This window comes from Leguminivora glycinivorella, chromosome 19 (assembly GCF_023078275.1).
Source record: "Leguminivora glycinivorella isolate SPB_JAAS2020 chromosome 19, LegGlyc_1.1, whole genome shotgun sequence".
Lineage (NCBI taxonomy): Eukaryota > Metazoa > Arthropoda > Insecta > Lepidoptera > Tortricidae > Leguminivora > Leguminivora glycinivorella.
This window is the reverse complement of record NC_062989.1, coordinates 7,871,338-7,898,483: the sequence shown is the minus strand read 5'-3', so window position 1 is coordinate 7,898,483 and position 27,146 is coordinate 7,871,338. Positions and strand designations below refer to the sequence as shown.

At 37.2% G+C, this 27,146-nt stretch overlaps 3 protein-coding genes across 4 annotated transcripts; all 3 read left to right on the top strand.

Moving 5' to 3' along the window:
* Positions 1-1,814: 1,814 nt before the first annotated feature.
* LOC125236805 (histone-lysine N-methyltransferase, H3 lysine-9 specific-like) lies at positions 1,815-11,836 on the top strand. Of its 2 annotated transcripts, XM_048143735.1 has the most exons (9): positions 1,815-1,832; positions 2,121-2,220; positions 4,023-4,140; positions 6,019-6,240; positions 8,639-8,971; positions 9,284-9,424; positions 9,683-9,860; positions 10,112-10,246; positions 10,419-11,836. In XM_048143735.1, the coding sequence occupies exons 3-9, from the start codon at positions 4,055-4,057 to the stop codon at positions 10,473-10,475; spliced, it is 1,152 nt and encodes a 383-aa protein (XP_047999692.1). In that variant the 5' UTR covers positions 1,815-1,832; positions 2,121-2,220; positions 4,023-4,054; the 3' UTR covers positions 10,476-11,836. The 2 variants fall into 2 exon arrangements, with proteins under 2 accessions (XP_047999692.1, XP_047999691.1); XM_048143734.1 differs by lacking the exon at positions 1,815-1,832 and having other exon boundaries at positions 1,895-2,220.
* Positions 11,837-14,229: 2,393 nt separating this feature from the next.
* Positions 14,230-15,452, top strand: LOC125236611. Its single transcript, XM_048143476.1, has 3 exons — positions 14,230-14,391; positions 14,509-14,792; positions 15,290-15,452. Exons 1-3 carry the CDS (start codon positions 14,322-14,324, stop codon positions 15,344-15,346), a joined length of 411 nt encoding a protein of 136 aa, XP_047999433.1. The 5' UTR covers positions 14,230-14,321; the 3' UTR covers positions 15,347-15,452.
* Positions 15,453-24,064: 8,612 nt separating this feature from the next.
* LOC125236752 lies at positions 24,065-27,131 on the top strand. The gene is made up of 4 exons (XM_048143677.1): positions 24,065-24,073; positions 24,158-24,301; positions 26,599-26,742; positions 26,862-27,131. The coding sequence occupies exons 1-4, from the start codon at positions 24,065-24,067 to the stop codon at positions 27,042-27,044; spliced, it is 480 nt and encodes a 159-aa protein (XP_047999634.1). The 3' UTR covers positions 27,045-27,131.
* The last annotated feature ends 15 nt before the right edge of the window (positions 27,132-27,146 follow it).

The window sequence follows — 27,146 nt, the reverse complement described above, 5'->3', positions numbered from 1 at the left end:
TCAGCACTCCTTAAAACCTATTTTACGACACCCATGACGACTTTTGTGTCAAAGTGACAGTCAGCAATGTCAGATTCCAAATTGGTCATTAATTTTGGAATCAGCACCCCTAAAACCTATTTTACGACACCCATGACGACTTTTGTGTCAAAGTGACAGTCAGCAATGTCAGATTCCACATTGTTCATTAATTTTGGAATCAGCACTCCCTAAAACCTATTTTACGACACCCATGACGACTTTTGTGTCAAAGTGACAGTCAGCAATGTCAGATTCCACATTGGTCATTCATTTTGGAATCAGCACCCCTAAAACCTATTTTACGACACCCATGACGACTTTTGTGTCAAAGTGACAGTCAGCAATGTCAGATTCCAAATTGGTCATTAATTTTGGAATCAGCACCCCCTAAAACCTATTTTACGACACCCATGATGACTTTTGTGTCAAAGTGACAGTCAGCAATCTGAGGTACTACATATTTGTAATCTGAAAGTAATCAAGTCAATAATTTCAGTTATTTTGAATCGACTATGATTCCGAATTATTGGTAATAGTAATTATTGTATAGATGATTAGTGATTCCTTTATATGTAATGGTAATTTACCGTTTCACTTGATTACATTACAAGTAATCTGACACCCAGTAGTGGATTACAAAGTAAAATCAAGTAATCGTGTAATCCGGAATCGATTACGATTTGCCCATCTCTGCGGCGCTGCTGCAAGTTTTGAGACAGAAGTATATGCTAGAAAGAGATGCAGATATTTGCCACTCACTCTTACCTATAGTTGCGTCTCAAAACTTGCAGCAATAACTTGCTGGTCTAAACTCAGCTTAACGAGAACAACACACGGGCGCGCCATCTGTCCCAGCTGTGGTGCTTTACTTAGGCCACACGCTATAACCATACCGAGCGCATCGATCAGCCGCTTAGTTCCAACGCGCGCCAATAGATGGCGCAAAAACTATATTGCGAAACGGGACAATGACGTCATCTTTTTCGTGCATGCTGCCCGTAGTAACGAGTTATTAGACGTTATCACGTCAAAAAAATGTCGGGCCTTTTTCTACTTAAATATTTATATTTTATATAATATTATTATTATTGGGTATGTTCCAGACGTTCCAGTATACATAAGGCCCCCCAAAGACGGGAGACAAAACTGTTTTGTCTCCGTCGTATTTGTATGAAAAGTTGCGTCGCCTCGTGTGCGCACCTTCATACTAGCCCATAGACCGAGCGACGGAGACAAAACAGTTTTATCGCCCGTGTGCGCGAAGCCTAACAAGCCCGTTGAAACATAGAAGATGGTGTAACACTCCCTTTATTTATGCGAAGTGTGCGAAGTCTATATTGTCTATGGACCCTTTTACAAACAAAAAACAAAATGCATGTTTGTGTCTGGTTTTTTCCGGCAATGCGAGTGATGTGACTGGGTGTGACAATGTTTTTTTTTTCGATAAGTTATAGAATTATGTAAGAACCTATATATATCATTTATAGAATATAATTTCTTTACGGCAGTTTTTTTCTACACATTTTGGAAGGCAGAATTTAAAGGGGAGGCAGACAAGAATGAGAAAAATGCATTATTTAACTCATAATATATGAAGAAATAAAAAGAGTGATCTATTAAAGAATTAAATAGCTGTCAATTAATCCACCGGCAAAAGCAAAGCTCTTAAGATAAGTAAGATGATGATATTTCGAGTGGTTTACATATTATTTCTCTTACAAAAATTTCGCACAAACAAATTCATCTCACTTAACTTGTGAATTAAGTACTTACATGGTAGATGGCAAATTTTAAGCTTACCTTCATAACATGTAATATTTATTTTTATCACGAAACCATCAAACAATACTACATTATGCGTTTTTATTGTAATTCGTATTCCTATAGTAATCATTTAAGTTAAAAGTTGTCCATCGATATCGGTGAAATATATAATATAGTACTGTCCCCGCCAAGTTGTATCGTTTGGTTGCGCTTGCAGTGCAAGCGCAAGCCTTGCACTTAATTTCAAACACGTGTAGTGTTTGAATGATTGAAACTTGAATCCATTCATGATCTGAACCTCTAGCAAAGCTGTCTTCCACGTTATTTTGCTGTAGATAGCCGTTAATTGTTAAAATCAAGTTTTCTTTGTGCGAAGTGACAGTTAAAGTGATCGTGATTCATTATGGGCGCGGACAACTCGAAGGAAGAAAATAAGTACGAAATTTATACTTCATAACTATTTAATTACTTGGTGTTAAGTTGAATATATATATACTTGTACCTATTGTAACCACTTGCATAATATTTCAGTACCTAGTACCAACTAGTACATACCTAGTTGTGAGGTTGATGTGACATGGGAAGTAAACTAGTATTTGAACCTACATACTTAAGATTGGTAATGAAGATGCTGATTTTCTATGTTTAAAATAGTGAATAAACTATTCTTGTTGAAGTTTTACCGAACGGTTTATCGAAGCAACGTAGTTGAATTTCCTACCCTACCTACCGAATTAATACGTTACGTTATCAGTGGGTCGTTATAGAGAGAAATTGACTTATTGTTAACTGTGTTAAATAATTGTCGCGCGGTTGATAATAAAGAGTTATACCTTACCTATATGTATATCGAAAGATCTACTGGGCGTAATATTAATATCGCAGTTTATTCACTGTGCGTTTTCCAAATTAAATCCCGAAAATCGAATTTCACCAGATCTGGACGTGTCTGGGCTCATTCTACTCAGAATCACGAGCTGATTCGATCCCGACGATAAAAAAAAGTGTCCTAATATTTTTTCCTTTTACGTCACGATTTTAGTATGAACTTACTACGAGCGTGACGTATTGGAAACTCGAATTTTGTATGGAAAATTTGGGACACATTTTTTTATCGTCGGGATCGAATCAGCTCGTGATTCTGAGTAGAATGAGCCCAAACACGTCCAGATCAGGTGAAATTCGATTTTCGGGATTTAATTTGGAAAACGCCCCACTGCGTATGCGTATTGTCGTTAGGTACCCTACATAATTGTATGTTTCCTGAATAGATTTAGATACCTAACTATGTTAGTTACGACATGTACGTGTCTTGACTAGGGGTTTCAAACCTTTTAAGCCCCGCGCTTGTTAGCTGCCGCCCCATTAAGTAACGATAATAGTTATTTGTTATACAAGGGGGCAAAGTTGTATTTTAACGCCGAATGTGGTATTGAAAAACGAGCAAGTGAAAGGATTCTATAGTTGAACCACGTTCGCTCGCTCGTTCGAGAGGTTCGAAAATAGAATCCTGAACTTGCGAGTTTTTTAACTCACGAGAAGTAAAATACATTTGCACCCGAGTGTAACACAAAACTTTTCCCCTCACTATAGCGAGAAAACTACAACGCAAAAAATGCGTTTATTACTGCTTCCAATAGTTCCACAGGTGGTAAATCATCTTTATTACTAGATTCTCCTACTTTTATCAATTTTAAAGCAGTTAATTTGACTTTATTCAAGGTCAAATTACTTTACCCACTAGAGGATAAAATGCGTTTTTACCCGCTGGTATTAAAGGACAAAACACGTGTTTCCGAGCTAGTGAGGGGAAAATATGTATTTTAACCAAAAACTTGCGATGCGGACAGGACAAGAGCGCGTCGCCGCGGGCCATGGCCCGTTTGGCCTCGGGTTACGCCCCTGGCTAGATGTCAAAGTGCAGGGTGTTCGCGTTAATACATATATGGGGTTAATTTTACCACCCCATTTCCTTCCGAGGGCGTAGAAGTCGACTTTGGAGTATGGGTTCCATTGTGGTGTGGGCGACGAGCTGGCAACCTGTCACTGCATTATCAATTTATCACAATTTGCAATTTCGTTTTGTTTCAACTCCTTAATGCACTGAAACTTGAGCTTTTATAATATATGTAATCTGCGTACCCAGCTTGGAAATGCAGGCGTAAGTTTATGTATATGTATGTATATATGATGGCTAGCCGTTCTAACTTAACTGTAACCTAGGTATACTGTTTCAGACCCAAACCACCAGAGCGACGACGGACCCAGCATGTCACGGTCACGCAGCAAAGACGAGGAGTCTCCAGTGTCTCCACAGACTTCCACTTCGAGATATAAGTCACCTGTACAAAGCCCGTAAGTCCTTTTAATCATAGAGGAATAAGTAAGGAAAGAGTTCGAGGGTTTACTGGTGAAACCCGATAAGTTGAACAAACTGGTTTTTCAAATTCGAACTATGTACAATTTCCACAATGTTGTTATTTCAAGGACAAATTATTTCGATTTATCGGGTTTCTCAAGTACCTAACTTCAAACATCAGTAAATTCGAGTTATTTGTAGTGATATCTACCGTCAAACACGCGTCAACCACGCGTCAAACAGCGTAAATCGGGGATTTACTGGTGAAACCCGATAAATCGAGATAATTTGTCCTTGAAATAACAAAATTGTGGAAATTGCACATAGTTCGAATTTCAAAAACCAGTTTGCTCAACTTATGGGGCACGACACTAGGTGTCAACAGTGTCGCGTCTGCCAAAAATTTAATATTACAACAGTTTACAACTTATATATATTACAAGCAGAACGAATTGAAAACAGAATACTGATTAATACTATTGTAATAAATTAGCTAAAAATTGACAAGTAGCAGTACTGATAATTTACGCTATTTGACGCGTGATTGACGCATGTTTGACGCTAGATGTCACTACAAATAACTCGAATTTACTGATGTATGCAGCTATAACTCTTTCCTTATTTATGCCTCTATGTTACATATAATGAATATACCAATTAACCAATTTCAGATTCCATCAACTCTCAAATAGTCCTTACACCTTGGCGGTTGCTGCCTCTGCGTGCGTCCCATGACACTGTCTAAGTGTTGGCTTCGACTCCGTACGCCTCCCTTACATACACAAATAATAATTATCTTAAATAATGGCATGTAATAGGCGATACGTGGTCAAACGTCTACCTATTCATACTAAAAAAAAACATTGCTTTGCTGTGGGTGTGGACTGTGGAGCAACACATTTTTATCGATTGATTAAATAAAAAAAACCGGTCAAGTGCGAGTTGGACTCGCCCACCGAGGGTTCCGTACAAACTTTCAAACTCCCCAGTTAAAATAATCTCATGTTTTCACATAACTCTAACGATTTGACTAGAAGACAAAAGTATAGGTACTAATGAGCATTATTGTGTATAGCGCCATCTCTCGGTGAATTCGCTAACTAATTTGCGCGACCATAGTATGTTGGTTTTCAGGGATTATTCTTTATAATGTTAACCGATTTAAACAGTTTTTACTTTATTGGAAAGAAGATGATTTACGTAACATCTCGTATTAATTTGAAGTACTATATACATCCGCAAAGGTGGGTAAATTAAAAGTAAAAATGTGAAAAGTTTTTTGTGAATAAAAAAAAAAGTTTTCAAGATACAAACACGATTATATTTTTCCTGTAATATTTAGCATAAAACCAATGTTTCCTAAAATTTTCATAATTTTTCGTTAGTAAACTTCGGAGATAAGGGGGGGAACGGTATTTTTTTTTACATTTTCCTTCAAAATTCTTTTTTTTTCCACAACAAAAAAATTATAAAAAATAGTTTATTTACGTTCAATTTAAGCTCTTTCTAACGATACCCCACTTGACCTAGTAACTTGAAATTTACAGTTTGCCCCCCTTTCATTTTGGCCATTTTCTACAATTAAAATTAATAAATTTAAAAAAATTATACCTTCTATTTGTAGAGGTTCACAATGTTCACAACTATTCCAAATTTCAAGTTGTTAGCATTAGTAGTTCTCGAGATATTTAGGAATGTGACAGACGGACAGACAGACGGACAGAGTCGCACCATAAGGGTTCCTGTTGTACCTTTTTGGTACGGAACCCTAAAAACGGAAATCTAAATTCCTATCCCTTATATTAGGTACCTATGTATGTACTTATACCTACCTGAGGATGCAGCATCACATAATACATTGATATTACTTTCAGTCCAGAGAGACCCCGAGCGCCTTACAGCTACACGACAGAGAACTTACAAAGTGTAATAAAACAGAATAATCAAACAAATGTTCTGGAAAGATCCCGCAACATATATAACTTTAACTCTGAGGAATTGTACGGAATCAGGCAAACGCCCAATTTGTACCCAAATCTTAACGTGAGCCGAGGCGATGACAGCTTTGTTTACGTGAATGACTATGGACAAACAAGGTACCTACCCTATATGTATTTTAATGGGTACGTATCACAATGTCTAAAATGAAAAAACCTAACGTTAAATGACCTACGTTTAAAATACCTAAAATCAAAATACCTAATAATTTTAAATACCTAAGCAAGTTACACCTACGCACGAATTACCGAAATTTAAAATACCTATTGGACTAAATACCTAATGTTTGAAATACCAAAAACAATGTCACCTAAATTTTATACACCAACATTTGAAATACCCTATGGTCAAAATACCTAAAATGATTAACCGGTCAAAATACCGAAGTAGTAGGGTAGGTTCCGCGAGCGTAAAAGAGGGTATTGAAGTATTAATTTTAAGCATAGTATTAGTTACGCATAATTTATCTAGGCATATTTTTGTTTGTTCGAATATATGTTGTGCATAAAAGTTTTTCGTCGAATGGTTTTTATGCATAACATGGTTTAGTCGAAATTTATCACGCAGAATTTTTATCATAGCTAATACTACTATATTGATGTTGCAGTTCTAACCTAACCTAACCGACTCTCCTCACTGCATTTAGTATGGGTGGTTATTCTGATTTTAAGAAATATGCCAAATACAATTATGCAAATCACTGCTATTCATAAAAAAACAATCGGCGTTAAAAGTATTATGCGAACTTATTTTCGGACAAGGTAATATTAGTATTATTTTAGATTATGTCAAATAAGTTTTCTGCCAAATTAACATTTGTCGAAAATCGATTATGCGAAGTCTGTTATGTGAAAATCGTTCCGTACAATTAAAGGTATGCCAAATAGAGGGAACCCGATAGATTTAAATCCGATATTAGAGTAGGTTTAGGTTAGGTTAGAACCGTGACCACGCGCAAAAACAGTTTACAGATTAGGTTTAGGTTAGGTTAGTACCGTGACCACAAAAAAAAAACAAACAGTTTACAGAGTAGGTTTAGGTTAGGTTAGAACTGCGATCACACAGAAAAGAACGGCTTACAGAGTAGGTTTAGGTTAGGTTAGAACTGTGACCCTACACATCAACGCACGACCTTTAAAATAGGTTTAGGTTAGGTTAGAAGAAGGTTAGGTTAGTTGTGACCAAACATAAAAACAAATAATTTACAAATTGTTAAATTTTAGAATAAATAACAATTGAAATAGGTATACAAAATTGAAATAATATTATGCGTAATAAATTTTATTTAATGTAAAACAAAATGAAATGACAAAACACAAAACAAAATACCACAATATAAAGTATACTCGGAATAAGTTATCTACGAAGTAAAAGTCCACGGTTTAATTTGACTTGTATCGATCATTCTACGATATGAACTGTCGATGAAATGAAATTATTTGAAACGTTGTCTTTGAAATAATATTCGATTAATTGTCTGTCGACGATTCAAGGGTAAACCGGTTGTTTAAGCCCCATTTATTAGATATTTTTGCTTTTCGGATTTAATCATTAGGTATTTCGATTTTAGGTATTTTGAACGTAGGTCATTTAACGTTACTTTTTTTAATTTTAGGTATTTTGAACGTAGGTCATTTAACGTTAGTTTTTTTATTTTAGACATTATAATATGCACCTTTTTAAACTTTAGGTATTTTGAATTTCGGTCGAAACACCATTATGTATTTTGATTTTAGGTATTTTGAACGTAGGTCATTTAACGTTAGGTTTTTTAACTTTAAACATTGTGATACGTACCCATTTTAATTAAGGAGGCACACTGACATTTTATCCCGCCAGGCGGCGCCTGTGCAAGTGCTTATTAGGCATCTCACTTTCATTCAAATGTGAGAGAGAGAAAAATATCATATCTCTCGCCTTCACATAGGTAATTCTTTATCTGTGCTATGGACTAATAAGGTGGCGCCATCTGTCATAACATTTGAGTGTGCTTCCTCATTTAACTAACCCTAATAAAAGCAGCGATACAGCGAGGAAATGTCGCCAGTATCCTTGGTACAGTGCCTCAAGGTCCTATTTTAGACATTAATAGCTAGCTTTTAAGTGTCTTAGTTTCTTATATAATTATGTAAATATGTTCATGTAAATAAAGATTGTCTAACCTAATAAAATAGAAACAACCCTTTGACGCCTTTCGAGCGGGATGAGGCAGATGAGCTATAGTGAACATCGACGAACGGACAAGGATTAGACTAAAGTCATACTAAACTGATATCATTTGGCGATTTTGACGGTCAAAGGGTTAACCTATAAGAGATCAGGGGCGTATTTACCTTTGGGCCAACCGGGGCATGGTCCGGGGCGGCAGGCTCATTTTTAGAGCGGCAATGCTACCTGGCCCAGGGCGCCAAACCCTAAAATAGGGCTCCAGTTATGATCTCAAATATAGAAAAAACATAGTGCAAAGTGCTTCACTAACCAACTGTTTTAAACCAGGTCCCCACCGCAGCCGTCGGCTCCTCCAGCATCTGTGCTCAACGATATACCGACATTACCGACAACACTCAACGCATCAAAGCGTCCTTCAACGCCCCAAACGCCGCAAGTAACCTCACGGAACTCTTCAACGCCCCAGTCGACGGAAGGAGCTATAAGAAGCGCATTACAAGAGGCTGCAAGACACCCATTGTCCCAAGCTAACGTATCACCGCCTCAGGCGTCACAACTGTCTCAAAGACAACCATTTTCTCAGGACAACGTGGTACATAAGGTTGCTGTGTCTAACGCTTCGCCAATGGTTCCTCCTCGGCCACCACCGATCAACACTAGGTAGGTCATTAAACTTTAGGGCCGATCAGAGTAGACGGGAACCTTTGCAGTAGACTGTGTCGGCCCTTAGATAGTGTCGTTCAATAGCGTCATTATGTAATTGACCTATAACCTTTCATGCCTTTCGGCTTTCTTTAGAACAATACTTAATTAATCATATTTACTAAAGGACCTTTAGTAAAGGTACATACATTGTAATTTTTAATGGCCACACGAAACGAAAGTGGGTTAAGGTTTGAGGTTCTCATCGTTAATTACTATCATAGGTTGAAATTTCCGCAGAACACAAGATAATAAGTAATTGTTTTACAGTCAAACCCGGGTGTGGACGTCACAGTCCATAAACGCCTCTCCCAATAAAAATGGAACTCTGTCAGACGATAAACACAATGCACCAAGGCCTTCGGAATCGAATTCCTCTGCCAATAAGAAAGGACCGAAAACAGGCGCCAGGTTAGTTTTTTTTAAGTGTAGGTATATTGGAACGGCCAAGGTAATCGATTAATTTCAAAATTCAATATTATCTTTTTGAAAATAAGTGTGTGCTTAAATACATGAGCGTATTATATCTGGCAGCGCGTGAAAGGCCAATTGATATTAGGTAACTTCGAGGATGAAAACCGTGGAACCCTATGCCATTCGCCTGTTTGCGCTACTAATGATATCATTACCTATTATAAAACACTTTATTATTTTTGTCTATTTTTCCAGGGACCGAGACAATATCAGTTGCCCAACATGCGGCCAACGCTATGGTCTCGCCATCTTCCAGTGCGGCAATGGACATGGTTCCTGTCAAGAATGTCGCTCGGCTGTGAAGCCGTGCGGCAAATGTCTGTCACCCATCACAGCTATGAGGAACATCGCGATGGAGGCTGTTATAGCTGATGTAAGAATATTTTATGATTTTTTCCGCACAACTCGGTCTGTGTAAATGTAAAGGTTATTTCAAAATGAGTGAGTCAGCCCACAGCACTTATTCATGTCAGTTATTCACTCTAGAATTAACAATTTTGCGAGATGTAACAAACAGCATGGAACCGAAAAGTAGTGCTGTCTTGTGTCGGTGATCAAGTCTCATCTTGGGACACGGAGTTAGTAAGTAGGTACTTATTATTGTCATTTTATAATATGTTACAGTTGATCACTGCTTGTCCAACGACGGTTGCATGTTGCGCTTTAATTTCGATGGGATGGAGCGTCACTTCAAAGAGTGCCCGTTTGGCGAGATGGACTGTCCAATGGGTACCATTTTTGGACAATGCTCAACTCGATGTAAGTATACGAATGATGTTACTTATTATTTACCTTATTTCTCTTCTTTCTTACTTCTTAATGATTTTAACAAACCCGAAAGAATAAAAGGGAAAGTACGATTAATTTCTGGCCTGGGGATATATAATTACTTATAGAAACTTAATTTAAAGGCGTCTGTTTGAATTTTCAGGCAAAGTTGCTGACATGGCTGGACATTTCGACGTACGCCACAAGGAGCAACGCATAGCAGAAATAGGCAAAGAAATGTACTTGTTCAATATATGCATGGAGACCCAAAAAATGTACCTCATAAAGAATGGCCCGTACAACTTCTTAGTTCATGTTAAGGCTGACGAGAAGGAACGTAAGATTTCAATGACGGTTCAGTTGTTGGGTACTAAAATAAGCGCTGATAAATGGTCTTATGAGTTCCACGTATACAACAAAAGGCAGCCGATGAGGAAGTATCTTTTCGTGGACAGTTGTCATTCGATTGGAACTCCTGTCGCGGATATTTTCAAAGAGAGCCAGTGTGCTACCTTGCCTCTTAGTTACGCTATGACTTTCGTCAATGAAAGCGCTTTGACGTACAAGTTTTATATAAAGAAGGCGATAAACCAGCGGGGACGTAGAACAGGTCCTAGGAATAACGATTACAACTAAAACAGTCAGGTAATTAGGGTTGAGGCAAACAAACAGCTGCCTGCCTGTTTCTTCCCTTGTTAAGATTTGTATTTTATAAGCTTTGGTAACCTCAGTCTGTTTCGATTTTAATAAATTCTGGGTTTGAATGCTGACCCATTCACACAAAGTAATTTAGCCCTAAACTCGTAACAGCATGACACCAAATGGACGTAATTAGGTTCAATTTTATTTTTAAAGTCGGACGTTAAACTATACGTACATGGGATTTGAAATGAGGTTATGAGTGGAAAGTTGGAAACGCCTTCAATAGGTAATTTTTATTTAGTAAAAATTAAATGTATTAAGACATTCCCTAAGTTCAGGTGTACGGTTAGCTTACGAGTAAACCGTCTCTAGATGTGTAAACTACAGATTTATTATTTCATGTGACTATGATATAAATGTTCAATTAGATATTTTTAAGTTTTGTTAATCTAACATTTCGTTTATCTATTGCATGTACCTATGCGAATATAAAATAATCATGAGGATTATATATAGAGAAACGCATTTTACTACATACCTACATGCGATAAATTGATGTATATGTATGTATGTTTTAATACTTATAAAGAAATGCTATCCACAGGGAGGAGTATCCATTAAAAATCCTCTTATATTAAAAATAAAGACATTATTATACATTGTAGGTAATTTTAATCTATGATTATATTTTAGACTAAGTACCTACAAGTTTTATTTGTGCATACTATCTTAATGAATATTAACTGTTCAAGTTTAGTTATGATAAGCACGTAGGTGGATACATTTAGCTTCATATTGGGAGTAAGATAAGGAAGTATAAACTACATACATAGTTCCTAGGAATTCTAAACCTTGAACTTTTGTGTTACTAGCGGATGTGATTATACTAGAAGAAAATATAAACTTTGAACAGTTTAAACCATGCGCGGTGGTCATGACCCCCCTAAGTACCTACAAGTTTTATTTGTGCATACTATCTTAATGAATATTAACTGTTCAAGTTTAGTTATGATAAGCACGTAGGTGGATACATTTAGCTGGAGCCTAAGTTGGCCATACAAATAGACCACGTGACCCCCCCCCCCCCCCTGGGGCCCCGGGCCTTTACCACGTGACCCCCCCCTGGGCACGAAGCTGGATCCGCGCTTGGTTTAAACTAGCGTAGTTAGAGTTAGTGTAGTTACGGATACGATTTAAAGGACGCGACGCGATATACTTTACTAGAAGAAATGTAAAGATCATATAATGTATAATGTAATGTAACACATGTAATTTATACATATGAAGGATATAAATAGATAGGGATAGGTACAGATAGCCACTTTTTATGATTTAATTTTTAGCGCCGAGAAGGAGATTAAGGTGGTTGGATTTTTGTGATGATTTTCTTAGACCATGGTTGTCACTTAGGGGCGTATTTACCTTAGGGCCAACCGGGCCATGGCCGACGCAGCCGGCTCTGGCCATGGCCCTGGATGGCTAAACAAGTATTTATTTCTTAAATGAAGTGCTACATGGTTTCTTAAAAATGGGGCGGCAAAGCTAACTAGCCCGGGGAACCAAATCCTTAAAACACGTCCCGGGTTTTCATCTAGGTATTTAGGATGTAGTTTATGGAATGGAACTGGCGATAATGTGTGAAAATATTTACGAGTATCAGTCTACTGTGATTGTTTTGATTGATATTGATATTTGAAAGATACTTTATGTTGTGTTAATGAGAGATTCAAATAATAACCATTATTGGATTTGGAAATTAACCGCACAATGGTGATATTTCTATAATTTCTGGAAGCTAGACTTGATAGTTGTAGTAGGTATTTAGGTAGTCTAGTACTTTCGTGGATTTGAATGTTCTACCACTTAAGTTATTAGAATAGAATATTTTTATTGCGAACCATGGTACACGTAGAGTTGTTACATTTCATTAAAAAAATAGAGCGGCATGGCGCCCTGAATGGGCATTGCAAAGCAGTCTTACATCTAGTTATCGTAATACACGGAAAGATGATCTATAAACAGTCATTTAGCGTAACATTTATTACTGATTGACTGATATTGACGAGTGTTGATAAATAACTTCGAAAAGTAACATATAAACAATTATTATTTACCATATAATTTTATTTTAAACAATTTTATTTCAATAAAGCATGCAGTTTCACTTCGATGGTTTTATTTATATAGGTATTAAACGAAAGAAACCTTTTACAGAATTATGATATTCGGTGACTGGCAGTACCAAGTCCTTGATTTCAATTTAGAAAAGTCTATAAATATCAAAGAGAACGAATGGCTGATTAGAGATTCGAATAGAAGTAACCATTGAGGGTAGTTCTATGTATGTAGCTGCCATATGTTTAAGTATGTACCTACATATAATTTAAATGTTCATGTACCTAAAGTACACTCTCTTCAAAGTATCCAGTATGTTCTTTAATTCTTGCACCTTGTATCGGTGGTTTATCAGTAGAATAATTATAATTATCTATGGTCGTAGATAACGGATTCCAAGATTTGTGCAAACTTATCTCTTACATAGGTATAGGGTCTCCCTATATCTCTCCGATAACCAATTACGTGGCTTTAAGTTCCGTGATCATTTGATAGTAAGTTAGTGATGATTTTTAGTAACTCCTACGATCCAAACTCTAAAGATATTGCTCATAAAGATTCGAGGGTGAAATGATAAAACCTTGGCGCTTAACCGTTGGGAGTGCCGAAATGCACAGAAACGATTACCTAATTATTAAAATTTATTTACATCTTGCCTGATTTGAGGCTCAATTAATATAAGGCATCGTTTGTGTGCCGTAATTTTTTATTTGAACTTTCTTCTAGGTATTTTATTTAGGTTAGATAAGGTAGACAAACTTTTGCAGGGAATGGTCAGCACAGTCACTACCCTACTCTCAGGGCCGGATCTAGGATAGAGCGATTGAAGCGGCCAAACCATAGCAGGTGCGCCACAATGGAAACAATGGTGTACGAGCGAAATTTGTCTTAACTTATAAGTTGAAATATTGAAACAAATCAAAAATATTACATAAAATAATTTTATTTGTTCCGTTTGTCTAAACTTAGTCGCACCTGTTCTATATATATGCACAAGTATACATGTGTAATCACTGCACTGCAAGTCAGCGTTCCATTACCTTGAACCAACTTGAACTACAGAAGTTTATTTTCAAAAGACATTTCTACATTCCGGTATAATTCAAAAATGAATCTTATTCACAATTTCTTAAGGTCGATTCAATAATAGGTATCTATTGTAAAATATAGGCTAATCTTAACGTAAAAGTGATCAAATACGGATTTCTGCAAGAAATTTATCAGATAAAGTATCAGCTAGATTAGTCCGTCAGTATAAAAAATAGTGATATTGATTGCAAAATCAGTGTTAGCAAATCCCTCCAACAAAATGGCGTTCTACGGAAAGAAATGGCAGAAGACCGACTTCGAAAATATCCTGGAATTTATGGACAAACTTGGTGAGTACCCTACCTATACCTCTCTTAAATTTTCAGCTATCGGAAACCCCAAAATGTTAGTTTTTATAACAGTCTTCAGGATGATCCCTAACTGATTTGCCACGACTTCAATTTCAGAGGTCCCAGAGAAGACCAGAGCCCTCCTCCGTCAGACCGAAAGCGTCTCCACGTTCCTCAACAACGGAGATGGCAGCATCCAGTACGTCGTCACCGTTGGCGACAAGGAGGTCATCAACCAGAAGCTTGTCCTTGGAGAGGAGAAGGAGTTCAAGACTCCTGACGGCATTGACACCAAGAACACCTTCACTTTGGAGGGAGAAACTCTCAAGTCTGTGATGAAGTTCCCTGGTGGGAAGGTGCTGCATATGGACCGGGAGTTTGGAGCTGATAAGATGGTTCTGGTATGTTTCTACCGTTATTTTCCTTATTATTTTTTAATCTCTTGACGATCGGTCTGGCCTATTGGATTAGTAGTAGTACCCTACCTGCTGAGCCCCGGTTCGAATCCCAGTAAGGGCATTTCTTAGCGGATTAGCAAAGGAATGTTGTACATTTTGATTATACCATGCATTTCCGTAAAGTAACGCCTGACTCCAACGGGCATTTATTTCTGTAATGAGAACAAATGTGTTGCTGAGTCATGGATAGCCTATAATATCCTTGTGGGCCCGGTGTTGACACTCGTTTGTTGAAACTTAGATCGACGTCAGAGTTTCAGATGAATCACTCTACCTAATCAGATAAACGTGAACATTAATTTCTCTACATCTACTGAAATTCATTTCCATTCCGCATACTATCTCCTTAGCTCTAAACGTTTCATATTATGAGTGTACCTACGGACATTATTAAGTTTCGAATAACCTGAAGCCAAACTAATTGAATTATTTTGTTTCAGCACCTTCGGTTGGAGGGTCTGGACCTCAAAGCTAACGTCACCTACCTTGCAGTTTAAGAAACTTCACTCAGTAACTCACACTATGTAAGAATTATTTATTTTAAGCAGAAGACTGTTCTCAATATCATAGTCTAAAATCAATAAAGTAATTTTATACTATAAATTGATTTTCACTATCCATTTCTTTGTTCCTGAGATCAAAATCTACCCCACTTGATGAAAAAAGTCACCTGCAATACATGTTATCTACCTAATGCAAGATAGCATCATGGGCGGACTTTGAACAATCAAGATAGCTGTTACCAAGCATTCGTGTTAATAAATTTATCAATTACTATCACTAATCCTACACCTTATAAAACAAAGTACCCCGCCGAGTCTGTCTATGTCGCGATAAACTCAAAAACTTCTGAACTGATTATTCATGCGGTTTTCAACTATGAATAGGGCCATTCTTGAGAATGGTTTAAGTAGATAGGAGGTAGATCTTTTTCTTTACACCATGTTTGAGGCAAGAAACACTAAAAATTACGACTATGTGAATTTACTCATGAAAACTAAGATAAAATAGTGATTAAGTGATATCGTATATGTATAATAGATTGTGCTATTCTTGTGCAGAATTGCAAACAGAAATAATCGCTAGGTACTGTACACAGGTAATGATAATGCACAATCTGACAATAGTGAATAAGGTGAAATACTGTTGTACGGAATTCAGGTCGTGCAGAATTGTACCTAATATGCTAATATAGAATAGAATAGAATAGAATAGAATAGAAGAAACTTTATTCAAAAACGCTTAATTTAAACTTAACTAATAACACTAACATAATAAATATTATTGTACTAGCTTTTACCCGCGGCTTCGCCCGCGTAATAAAAATATTCATTAAGATTTTCATTTGGATCCGTAGGGACCGTAGGTTTCTCTGTAGGTATATTTATCTGCGATTATTTCGATTGCACATAATACTTTTGCTTGCAATGATTGTAGAAATATTACACATCGACCACAGCGTAGGTAATTCTATATACGCTGGGGAAACCTTTATAAACATCCCACATAGCCCGTATTTCGACACTATGATCGGTGGGTAAAAAGTACTTTTTTCTATTATCCCTTACAATTTTTTACATTTTGCTTATACTTATCGCAAACGTAATCTTCAAGCAAGCAAACAACGATCGTCTTAGAGCACATTGATTGTAAGAGACCGCCGACCGATTATCCGTATCCCTCTAACGATACCCATATTATCCGTATCCGTATCCTAACGCTATCGCTATCGCTATCCCTATCGCTAACGCTATCGCTATCGCTATCGCTATCCCTATCCCTATCCCTATCGCTATCCCTATCGCTATCCCTATCGCTTTCCCTATCGCTATCGCTATCCCTATCCCTATCCCTTATCAAGATGTTTAATGATATAACACTAAGTTCTCGCGCTTTGTACACATATTTAAAGTCACATACAGGTCGAACGCGATTAATTAACATTATTTTTACCTTTTTTCCCAACGTTTCGGCCAGGTTGCACTGGCAGTGGTCGCGGAAGACTGACGTCCCAGCAAAATGTCACCGGAGATGTAAACAACACAAAACTACCCGATATTAATTTATATAAATGTTCGGGGTAGACAAATAAATATAATCTACCCGCTTTTAGTTAATGTTTATTTCCCACCATGTTTATTTTAAAGGTAAAAATAATGTTAATTAATCGCGTTCGACCTGTATGTGACTTTAAATATATGTTTAATGATTTCTTATCAAGTGCTAAAATATAAAGTTTCATGGTTTTATCATTTAAAATTAAGAAATCCCATACAAACTTTCAACCTCTTTTTCAACCCCTTCATCCCTTTTTTTCGAAATAAAAAGTAGCCTATGTTCTGTCTCAGGGTCTAAAGATTGTCTGTTCCAAATTTCATCAAAATCGGTTGCGTGGTTTAAGCGGGAAAGCGTAACAGACAGACAGACAGACAGACAGACAGAGTTACTTTCGCATTTATAATATTAGTATGGATGGATGGATTAAAGCGTAACTGAAAAGGTCTCCACTCAGCTTCATGCCAAGGGACCCTGGAGGACCCTGACGCTTTTCTTCCGTGGAGACCCTTCCGAGAGAGCGCAGCTACAAAATATACAAAACAAATCATTTTATAGTTTTTGTATCTATATTTATATAAATTTGAATATAATTATAATTTTAATAATATTTTAATGCTATGAACTATTCACCTGTAATAGTCATACTCAATTTTTACAAAATAATCGCATAGAAATGATATGATTAGATTAGATCCAAATGATTGGCGTAACCTGGACATAAAATATACAATTAATTATTTTTGTTACCCTATCCTTAGCACAGACTTAATTACAGTTTTTCTGTAAATTCAAAATATATTTTCTAAAGTTTACCTTGAACGAATACACTGAAAATGAGTTCCTGATAGGAGGCGGTATATTGTTCCAGCACTTCGTGGCAGTAATAGGTAGAAACTATTTATAAATCATAATATTTTCATGTTAGAATTAAAACCTTATGGAGCAGATCTGCTACTAAGCATACTAGTGGTTATTAAGTTTCCTTAATTGTCCACACTCTAGACTTTGATAATCTCCAAGTGGATGTCAAGGCACATGATCTTGGCTGCGGGCACAGCGACCTCCCACCTGATCTGCACGGCGCCGTACCACATATTCTGCACAATCGCGTGCAGCACGGCATCCAAGTTCAGGTTCTGGAACTCTGTAGTCAGCTGATAAAAAAAAAACTTTATATATACCTATAGGTACTAACCAAAAAGGGTAGAAAGTGACTACATTGTAGTGTGGTCCCTTTCAAACCAATATGTGTGAGAAAACGGGACGACACTTTTTGATTTCTACTCTTTTTGGTCAGACTGAAGGTAGTAGGCGCAGAAGATAAATAAATAAATAAATAAATAAATATTGGGGGACACCTTAGCACCTTACACAGATCAACTTAGCCCCAAACTAAGCAAAGCTTGTACTATGGGTGCTAGGCGACGATATACATACTTAAATAGATAAATACATACTTATATACATAGAAATCATCCACGGCTCAGGAACAAATATCTGTGTTCATCACACAAATAAATGCCCTTACCGGGATTCGAACCCGGGACCGCGGCTTAGCAGGCAGGGTCACTACCAACTACGCCAGACCGGTCGCCGGCCGGTGTATACTTACATACATGCATACCTACATACATGCATAAGTATTTTTTATATCGTACGCCGAAAGGCACACCATGGTCGGACTTATAATGTAAACTGACACCTATTGTAATGTATGTAACCCATGATGACGAAATAAATAAATTGAATTGAAATGAATTGAACCTACATAAACACGACACCTGTCCAAACGGGGTATGCAGACAGCGCATATGAAACTGCTTAAGTTTCAGTGCCACTAAGTATTTGCAATAAAGGATTTCAAAGAAAACGATATTCTGATGAACGAATTCTTAAACATCATAACAACATTTTCAGCAATTTCGGTGAAGAATTTTCGCTTTTAAAGAAAATAAATGTCTGAAGCCAGCTGAAATAGTTAAGAATGATAGTTAACGGTCAAATAAGCCTTAATTGTTCATCTACCTACCTAGAAAATACATACTACCATGCTGCACCTAAATTGCTGGACAAGTTACGATGCACTGCTTATTTCAAATTCAAATTTAATGTTAAATAAATAAATTATCCCTTTACTATCATAATAGGTATAACTTATGGGGTGTTATGGGTATAACTCATCTGTAATAATGTTTATACAATCGTAATATAATACAAAGCTTTTCAGAAAAGCTTAATTATATCACTATTGTATACAATACTTTTTCTACGAGTCATCATCTTCATCATCAATGGACGGAAATATCATCATTCAAGTTAAAATTAATGTTAATGGCGTCGTTCACCGTTGTATCAACATCGAATTACCTAGCAACCAATTGTTTGTAATAACCGTCTCTGATTGGCCGATAACGCGACAGATAAAAAAAAATGTGTTTCAGATGCAGAAAAATTTGCCAGATATCGCAAATTAGTATATAAATTGTATGAAGTTCTATTTTTGAAATTATTACAGTTAACTAAAGTCAAGAATATTATATACCATGGATTTTGCGTGCCGACCAATGAGTTGAAGCCAGGTTCATTCACCTTTACTCCTATGTTCTATCTCTTTCCGACACTGTGATGTATTGCCAGATTAGTTACTAAAAAAAACGTATAAAACATTCTTCAATCAAATTGACTTACTTTTCTTTGTATTATACGAAAAAAAACTCAATCAAAAACCTTATTTCTCCGGTATTTACCTCCTGCGTACTATGGGAACACTAATAATAAAAAAATATGCCCGATATGTCAGAATTGTCAAAAGTCATTCACCGATTCAGATATTTATTTTGCGAAATAAACGTTTTTCGACGATTTACTTAAGTTCTGCGCTATGTATTGCATAGTGAACCATTGTGGAAGTAAATGGAAACCGAAATCCGACGTAAAATTTCACAAGTAAGTACTTATTTTACCAAAATGTTCATAAACCTCGCTGGCAATAAATTTTCTGCTATTTTGCTTGTAATCAGGGTTAGTTCTTATCATTATATTGTTTTCATTGTCTCAAATTATATCAAAATTCCCACGAATAGGTTTAGAACGATAAATATGACCTTTAAAGAAAAATAATGCTATGTGTGGTTTTACGACTAGGGTGACCAATCTTTTTTCTTGCATGGTATTTACTCTTATTGAATGGAGCTAAATCTATCAACTTGGTACGGTTTCTATGTTCATAGTTCATATCACAGTATAATAATACCAACTTTATTGTTTATGTCTTTACAATTAACATGAATAATATTAAACTTTTCAGTGTTCCAAAAGATGAAGGAAGGAGGCAGCGTTGGCTGTCGATTGTACCGATAAAAGGAAATGTTTCAGAGCGTTCGACAATTTGCAGATTTGCACTTTAAGCCTGAAGATTATGACACAGAAAGAAATTTTAAAAATCGGTCCAGTAACGACGGAGATATCGTGGCATAAACATTAAATTGAGATACATATATATATATATATATATACATGCGAAGAGAATTGAAATACGTACGAATTGAGAACCACCTTCCTTGAGATTTGGGGCGGCGCTTAAAAATAAAGATACTGTTTTAAAACGTCCTAGTATTTCATTATTTCCCCATTGACAAATACTTCCCTTATATTTTTGTGGCTATTCCCACTAGTTACCACCAAGTTTTTACCTGTCCTAACTACTGGGATTTTCCCCACATTGTTAATTACCACACCGGGGTTGATAGCTACTGGGATTAGTTTTCCCAGTAGTTACTACCAAAATATTATTGTGATAGTTTAAAGTGACTGAAACATTTTTTAATAAATACAGGTGTCAGTAAAAGAAAAGTTATATTTTAAGCCTCGTGTTGCAACACTCACCACGCTCTTATTCTGGAACGGTTCTGAAAAAAAAATCCCAGTAGTTTACCACTGGTAAAAACTGTACCGTATTTTGTGGCGTAAGGCAAAGTAACTGCAGAGTGGTATAGAAATACACCTTATTGGCGGTTGACAAATTAGTAAGGTGCATTAGAGTAATTCCGAATGACAGAAATGTTCAGATAATTCCGAAAGGGGAATCTTGATATGACGGAAATAATGGTGATTTCTATGCGACTTTCCTAATCAGACGACTTTCGCAATTGCCCTAATGTACCTTACTTTTTGAGTTTGTGAGGATGGATGTTCACTTTCGTGATAAAACGATTGATCGGATTTGAATTTAATAAGTTACAAAATTAATCAGTCGTATAAACGTAATACGTCAAATTCCGCGGGATATCCCTAATGTATGCTTAATCATGGACACCCTAAAGAAAGAGATGCAAGACCGGCGTGACGTAATTCAAGGTCAAATTTTCTGGCTTCAACGTAATGTTCGGCACGCAATATCCATGGTATATAATATTCTTGACTAAAGTCAACTATAATGAGATTATTATAGTTGAGTCAGAACTGTCATAGAGTATCCAACACTGAAAAGTTAGCACTTATAGTTTAGTCTGTGGTGTCCTAATTGACAGATTACAGTCGACGAGTAGAAAAAATACTATTAATAATTGCATGTATTTTGTTGTAACTGTATGTATAAGGCAATAAACTTTTCTTGCAACACTTGAATGCCGAACTGTGAAAGAAAAGAAACTTATTTTTCAGTATTACAGATGGTCGTTTTTTGCACGCACTAGTTCGAGAAGTGGTTCATTATATGCCAGGTCGAAACTTCGGAGGCTCATCTGTACTGAAAAACGTCGTACGATACACGTGCGAAAATCGTAACTCGTGTCGATTTAAAACACTCCCTTCGGTCGTGTTTTAATTTATCACCACTCGTTTCGAACTTCCTTTTTTACGCACTTGTATCGTAATGTACTATTTCAGTACAGATGTTGTTTTTTTTACGCACTAGTGCGAGAAGTGGTTCATTATATGCCAGGTCGAAACTTCGGAGGCTCATCTGTACTGAAAAACGTCGTACGATAGGTACACGTGCGAAAAGGAAATTCGTAACTCGTGTCGATTATCGCCACTCGTTTCGAACTTCCTTTTTTACGCACTTGTATCGTAATGTACTATTAAAGATTTGGTACCCCGGGCCTCAGAACGCATGGCTTGTGTACCTTTTTGGTACGGAACCCTAAAAAAATCCATTTGTTTTGTTCTCTTGTTTGCCACGCTGCAATTCAATGGACATAAACCTATTTTCTAGGTAATGTAAAAATAATAATGATTAACGTAGGTAGGATATACTCAGTACCTACGCAGATAATTTGATCGACATTTAATTTGTCTGCATTAGAAGCGTATCAATATAAATATAATACTATTTAATACGTGGCATTACATAGAGAAGGTCAAATATCTTTTATAAAATGCAGTTAAGTTTTATTTGTATGATTATTGGGGTACTTGGACTTGGTGTAACTATATGCCGAACATTTACCATAGAACAAGTAAGTACCTACATGTGGAATATAACTGTAGGTACAACTAGGTCTATAATTTTTTTTTTAATTATAAACTGGCCAGTGATTGACCTTAGTCGCACCTGATGGAAAGCAAAATGGAAAGTGACGACAAGGCCGAAGAAGCCAGCTCACTGGTTCAGTAATAGCCTATTCACTCTTGACTTGAATACACCCAGATTGTATTCGGCCGGGAATACAGATGAGGGGAGCATGTTCCATTCCTAAGCAGTTCGCATTAGGAAAGAAGAAGCAAACCTCTTCGTGCGAATGAAAGGTAGGTCGACGACAACGTAAGGGTGAAACGAAACCGCTCCCCGCACCTGGTTGTCCGGTGATGGAAAGGGAAAAAGGAGGAACCATCCCACACTAAGTATCACTATACCACAATTATTTCGTCGAGGCTGTGGAGTCTTCACCAGTGCTCTCCACGCCACTTGATCCTGGGCCTGGGCCCGATGCATGCTGTTGGCACAGTATAATAAAGAGTACTATCGTACAGTATGGCCACTCCCGCTCCCCGATGAAAGCGCCGCCCACCCCCTCTCGGTTACCTCACAATTACCGCCTGTCAAAAACACGAACAGTCGACCTGTCATATTTGACTCATACAAGCATAGTACGCGTTCACCTACACGAGCTAAGGCTGAGCGCACACGGAGGCGACAGTTGCACGGCGACATTTTTTGTCTCTGTCTTGGACGCGTGTAGTAACGACAGAGATAAAAAATGTCGCCGTGCAACTGTCGCCTCCGTGTGCGCCCAAGGTAAGACTGTGTGCTAGGAATGCGCCTCTTTCAATATATTTAATCGCCAGTGTCCGAGGTGTGCTGTTGGTGTTCTGTCATGTGGTTTCTGTCAATGTCGTTATTCAGTCCGCTCAACATGTCTTATTGCGCATGCGTCCATCTCTACGCAACATTGCATGACGCCCGTGTGCTTTTATAGACTAACTGATCCTGTCCTGCTCAGGATGACCAAAGAAACCAAGTGCCTATAAGTCTACATATAGCCTGACAAGTTTTTATTTGACCCTCGCCGCGTTGCGGATTTTCAGCTGAACTAATTTCTTTTACTGGCAAGGATTACTATTTGACACCCGTTGTCGAAAGTCATCGAATGTCAGTGAAAAAATATTTGCTTCATGTTTACAATGAAGCAAATATTTTAAATTTTCTAACGGTTTCATCGCAATTTTGTCCAAAATAATATGATTAAAAGTGAAAATAATTATACCAAACGTGATAAATTACTTACAACAAAAAAGGATGAAGGATTCGACAGCATTTCGATACCAATGTTCTGAAATTGGTTATTGACAAGTCCGGGACTGACAGTTTATAGTGCGGTTCTCCTGTATTAATTTGTTGGTTTCGCGTTTAGCCTAATATATTTTTTGTTCTAATTTAAGGTGTCTGTAGCTCTGCCGTGAAAAATATGTATAGAAATAAGGAGGCCGTTCCATAACTGCCACCAGTAAAGAACAAGGTCCCACGAAAAAAGAAAATAAACATCGATGACTTCGATTAAGGCACAAGATTCATGGATTTTAGGCTGTGCGGAAAGAAGTAGCCTTGCTTTTTAAATTTTGATTCTCTAAAACCATGTTTTAATTTTCTACAAATATTAACGGGTAACCAGTACACGCTGTCCCCAATACGGGTAACCAGTACACATTATTGCCATATGAAAGCGGTTTGTAGCGACACTCTTTCAGGGTCAAATAAAATCTTGTCAGGCTATATATGTATACTAAATGCAATCATACTTGGTTTACAGGGTCCATATAAGTTGGTAACGCACAACACGTCAAACTGCATTACAAAAGAGCAACCCTGGTTCCACACTAACTTCACAGTGTCTTCCGAAAAGAATGGCGTCCGCGGGACCGTCGTCAATAAAAAGGAAATCAAGAATGTCAAGGTAAGATTTTAATAAGTTTTAAAGTTAATATCTGTATTATTATATTATCGGCTATCCCACTTTTTTTAATCACCCTTAACCAGTCGTGTACCTACTCGTATTTTAGTATAGGCCCAATCGGGCCATTTTTTTCAAAGTTATCCACCCCACTTTTTTTGGATTTGGATTTTTTTATTTGGTTTCCATTCTATAATGGCGAGCTCTTTCAATCCTAATAGGAGAAAAAAAAGTGTCCCAAGATTTTTTCCCATTCCGTTACCATTTTTTCATACATTTTGTATGGCGGTAACGGAATGGAAGGTTTGAAAAATGTATTGGAAATCTTGGGACTATGTTTTTCTCCTATTAGGATTATTTAGGATCAAAAGACCTCTCGATTCTGAGTACATATGAATCGCATAAAATATACCCAAGTTACAAAAAAATTGGTTGTCTGTAAAGTCGGTTTACGGACGGTAGTTTAACGTGATAACGTCAAACATTACAGTAGTATAGACAGGGGCGGTCAGAGTATAGCAAAAGGGGCCCGATTCTGGGACTTTTTTCACGTTTTTTTATTTATTTATTAAAAATACACAAAAGTTAACAATATTTCACCAAAGCACTTATGTGGTAATATAATTATGTACATGTTAAATTGACATAAATAAAAGCAAACACACTTAAAAGTTAAACTATGGTTATTACATTAATCACCTAAGGAGTGTAGAGTCTATGAACCTTAAGAGTTTTCTGTAAAACACACCAACACTATCAGCAAATATGTCAATATCGTCTGTCTCCAACATGATGCGGTTAAGAGCAGCTCGGGCTCGAGCGGTGCGCCGGCCGCCGCGAACAGGCGCCGCCGCCGCCGCGCCGGCACCGCGCCCGGCATGCCAATTGCCAACCACCACATTCGCTCTTGGCACTTGCAGCATACTTGCAGCCCCTATTCTCTCAAGCACGGATGCGTCATCTACTCTATGGTGAAACAGTTGGCGGTAATGCATAATATGCAGCAGTTTCCGTCTGGTTTCTAGAGTTTGAAGACCAACCATTCCTGTTACGAATAGAGATGGATACATTACATATGGGTAATATCCGTACAGTCGTTTGTAAATGTGCCTACAGAACTTCCTCTGCACTCTTTCTAGCATAGTGTTTTGTTCTTATTAGAAAGAATGCATTAAAATAAGCATCTTTTATAAATTAAAGTTTTTTTTAACACTTTCGAAACCGGGCTCTACGCGGCGCTACGACATTTTCGCTACATACGGGGAAACCCATGTAATCGGCTACGCTTCTACGAGCGGTGTACCCGACAGTCGGGTTCTTGGTAGCGAAAGTGTTAAAACCTACTAATTTAGGAGTTAGAGTGGTGCAAGTTGCAAAATTTTCCCGTAGCATTACTAAGGCGCCAGAGACAGAAAGCGATATCGACGAAGCCCCGCTTATTACAGAAACTGCACAGAATAGGAGCCTTCGGCCGTTTGAAGATACCTAACGAACCTAACCTATACCTATATAAAAGTCGTCATTTTGTATCCTAGACCGTTTGCGAGACACGCGTTAATTTTATTAAAGTGCTAGTGCCATTTACTAATCTTAGAACCCTAATATCTCAGTAAATATTAATGGAGAAGAAAAAGTTTATATAACAAAACATCCTTATTTAAACGTGTTCTATTAGTTCTATATGATTTATCAATATTAACATAGGTTATATTCGTAAAAAAAATCATCGTAAATTTATTGTCTCTGGCGCCTTAGTAAATACTATGGGAAAATTCGCAACTTCGTACTGCTCTAACTCCTAAATAAGTAGGTTTTTTAAACAACTTCATTCTATAAAAGATGCTTATTTTAATGCAATCTTTCATGTTTTTAAATTACAAACACTCAAAAATAATAAACACGGGCGCGCCATCTGTCGCAGCTGTGGTGCTTTACTCAGGCCACACGCTACAACCATACCGAGCGCATCGATCAGCCGCTTAGTTCCAACGCGCGCCAATAGATGGCGCTTAAGCTATATTGGGAAACGGGACAATGACGTCATCTTTTTCGTGCATGCTGCCCGTAGTAACGAGTTATTAAGACGTTATCACGTCAAAAGTGGGGTGGACAACTTTGAAAAAACTGGCCCAATCATAGTCCCGGCGGCAGGCTAGATGTTGAGAGAGATTCTAGAGTTGGGATGGTAAACAGGTTTTTTTTTTAAATAAAATATTGCCATTTAATGGGTGGGCAAAACTAATTAGCCCCGGGCACCCCCGGGTGCGAAATCTTTAAAATAAGTTTATTTTCTTTTACAGTTCCGCATTCAAATATACTACATAGACCAAGGCAAGATAAAAGTCTTTGAGATAAAGAACCAGAACTGCCAGAATATGATCATAAAAATAGTGCTCAAAGCACTTGGCATAACATACAATGACCAGAAGTGCACGATGAAACCGGTAGGTTATTTGACTGCTTTTTATTTTGCCGTTTGGAAATGCAGGCGTGAGTTTATGAACGTAATAAGTAAATCTACTGTAGCTACTATTAAATTGGTAAATATATGTTTTTTTATCAGCTGACTACAGAGATCCGTAACTTGAACTTGGATGCAGTGATCCATTCAGTGGTGCAGAAGATTTCGTACGGCTCCGTGCAAATCAGATGGGAGATCGCCGTGCCCGAAGCCAAGATCATGTGCCTTGATATCCATTTAGAGATTATTGATGACAAGAGGATAGACAATAAGGAAACTGAATAACAGTTATTATATGCAATTTTCAAAATTATAGTTATAGGCAGTATGACTTAAGGTCTTGATCTTGGTAATAAAAAAAAAACAACGCGAAATCTGACATTGTCA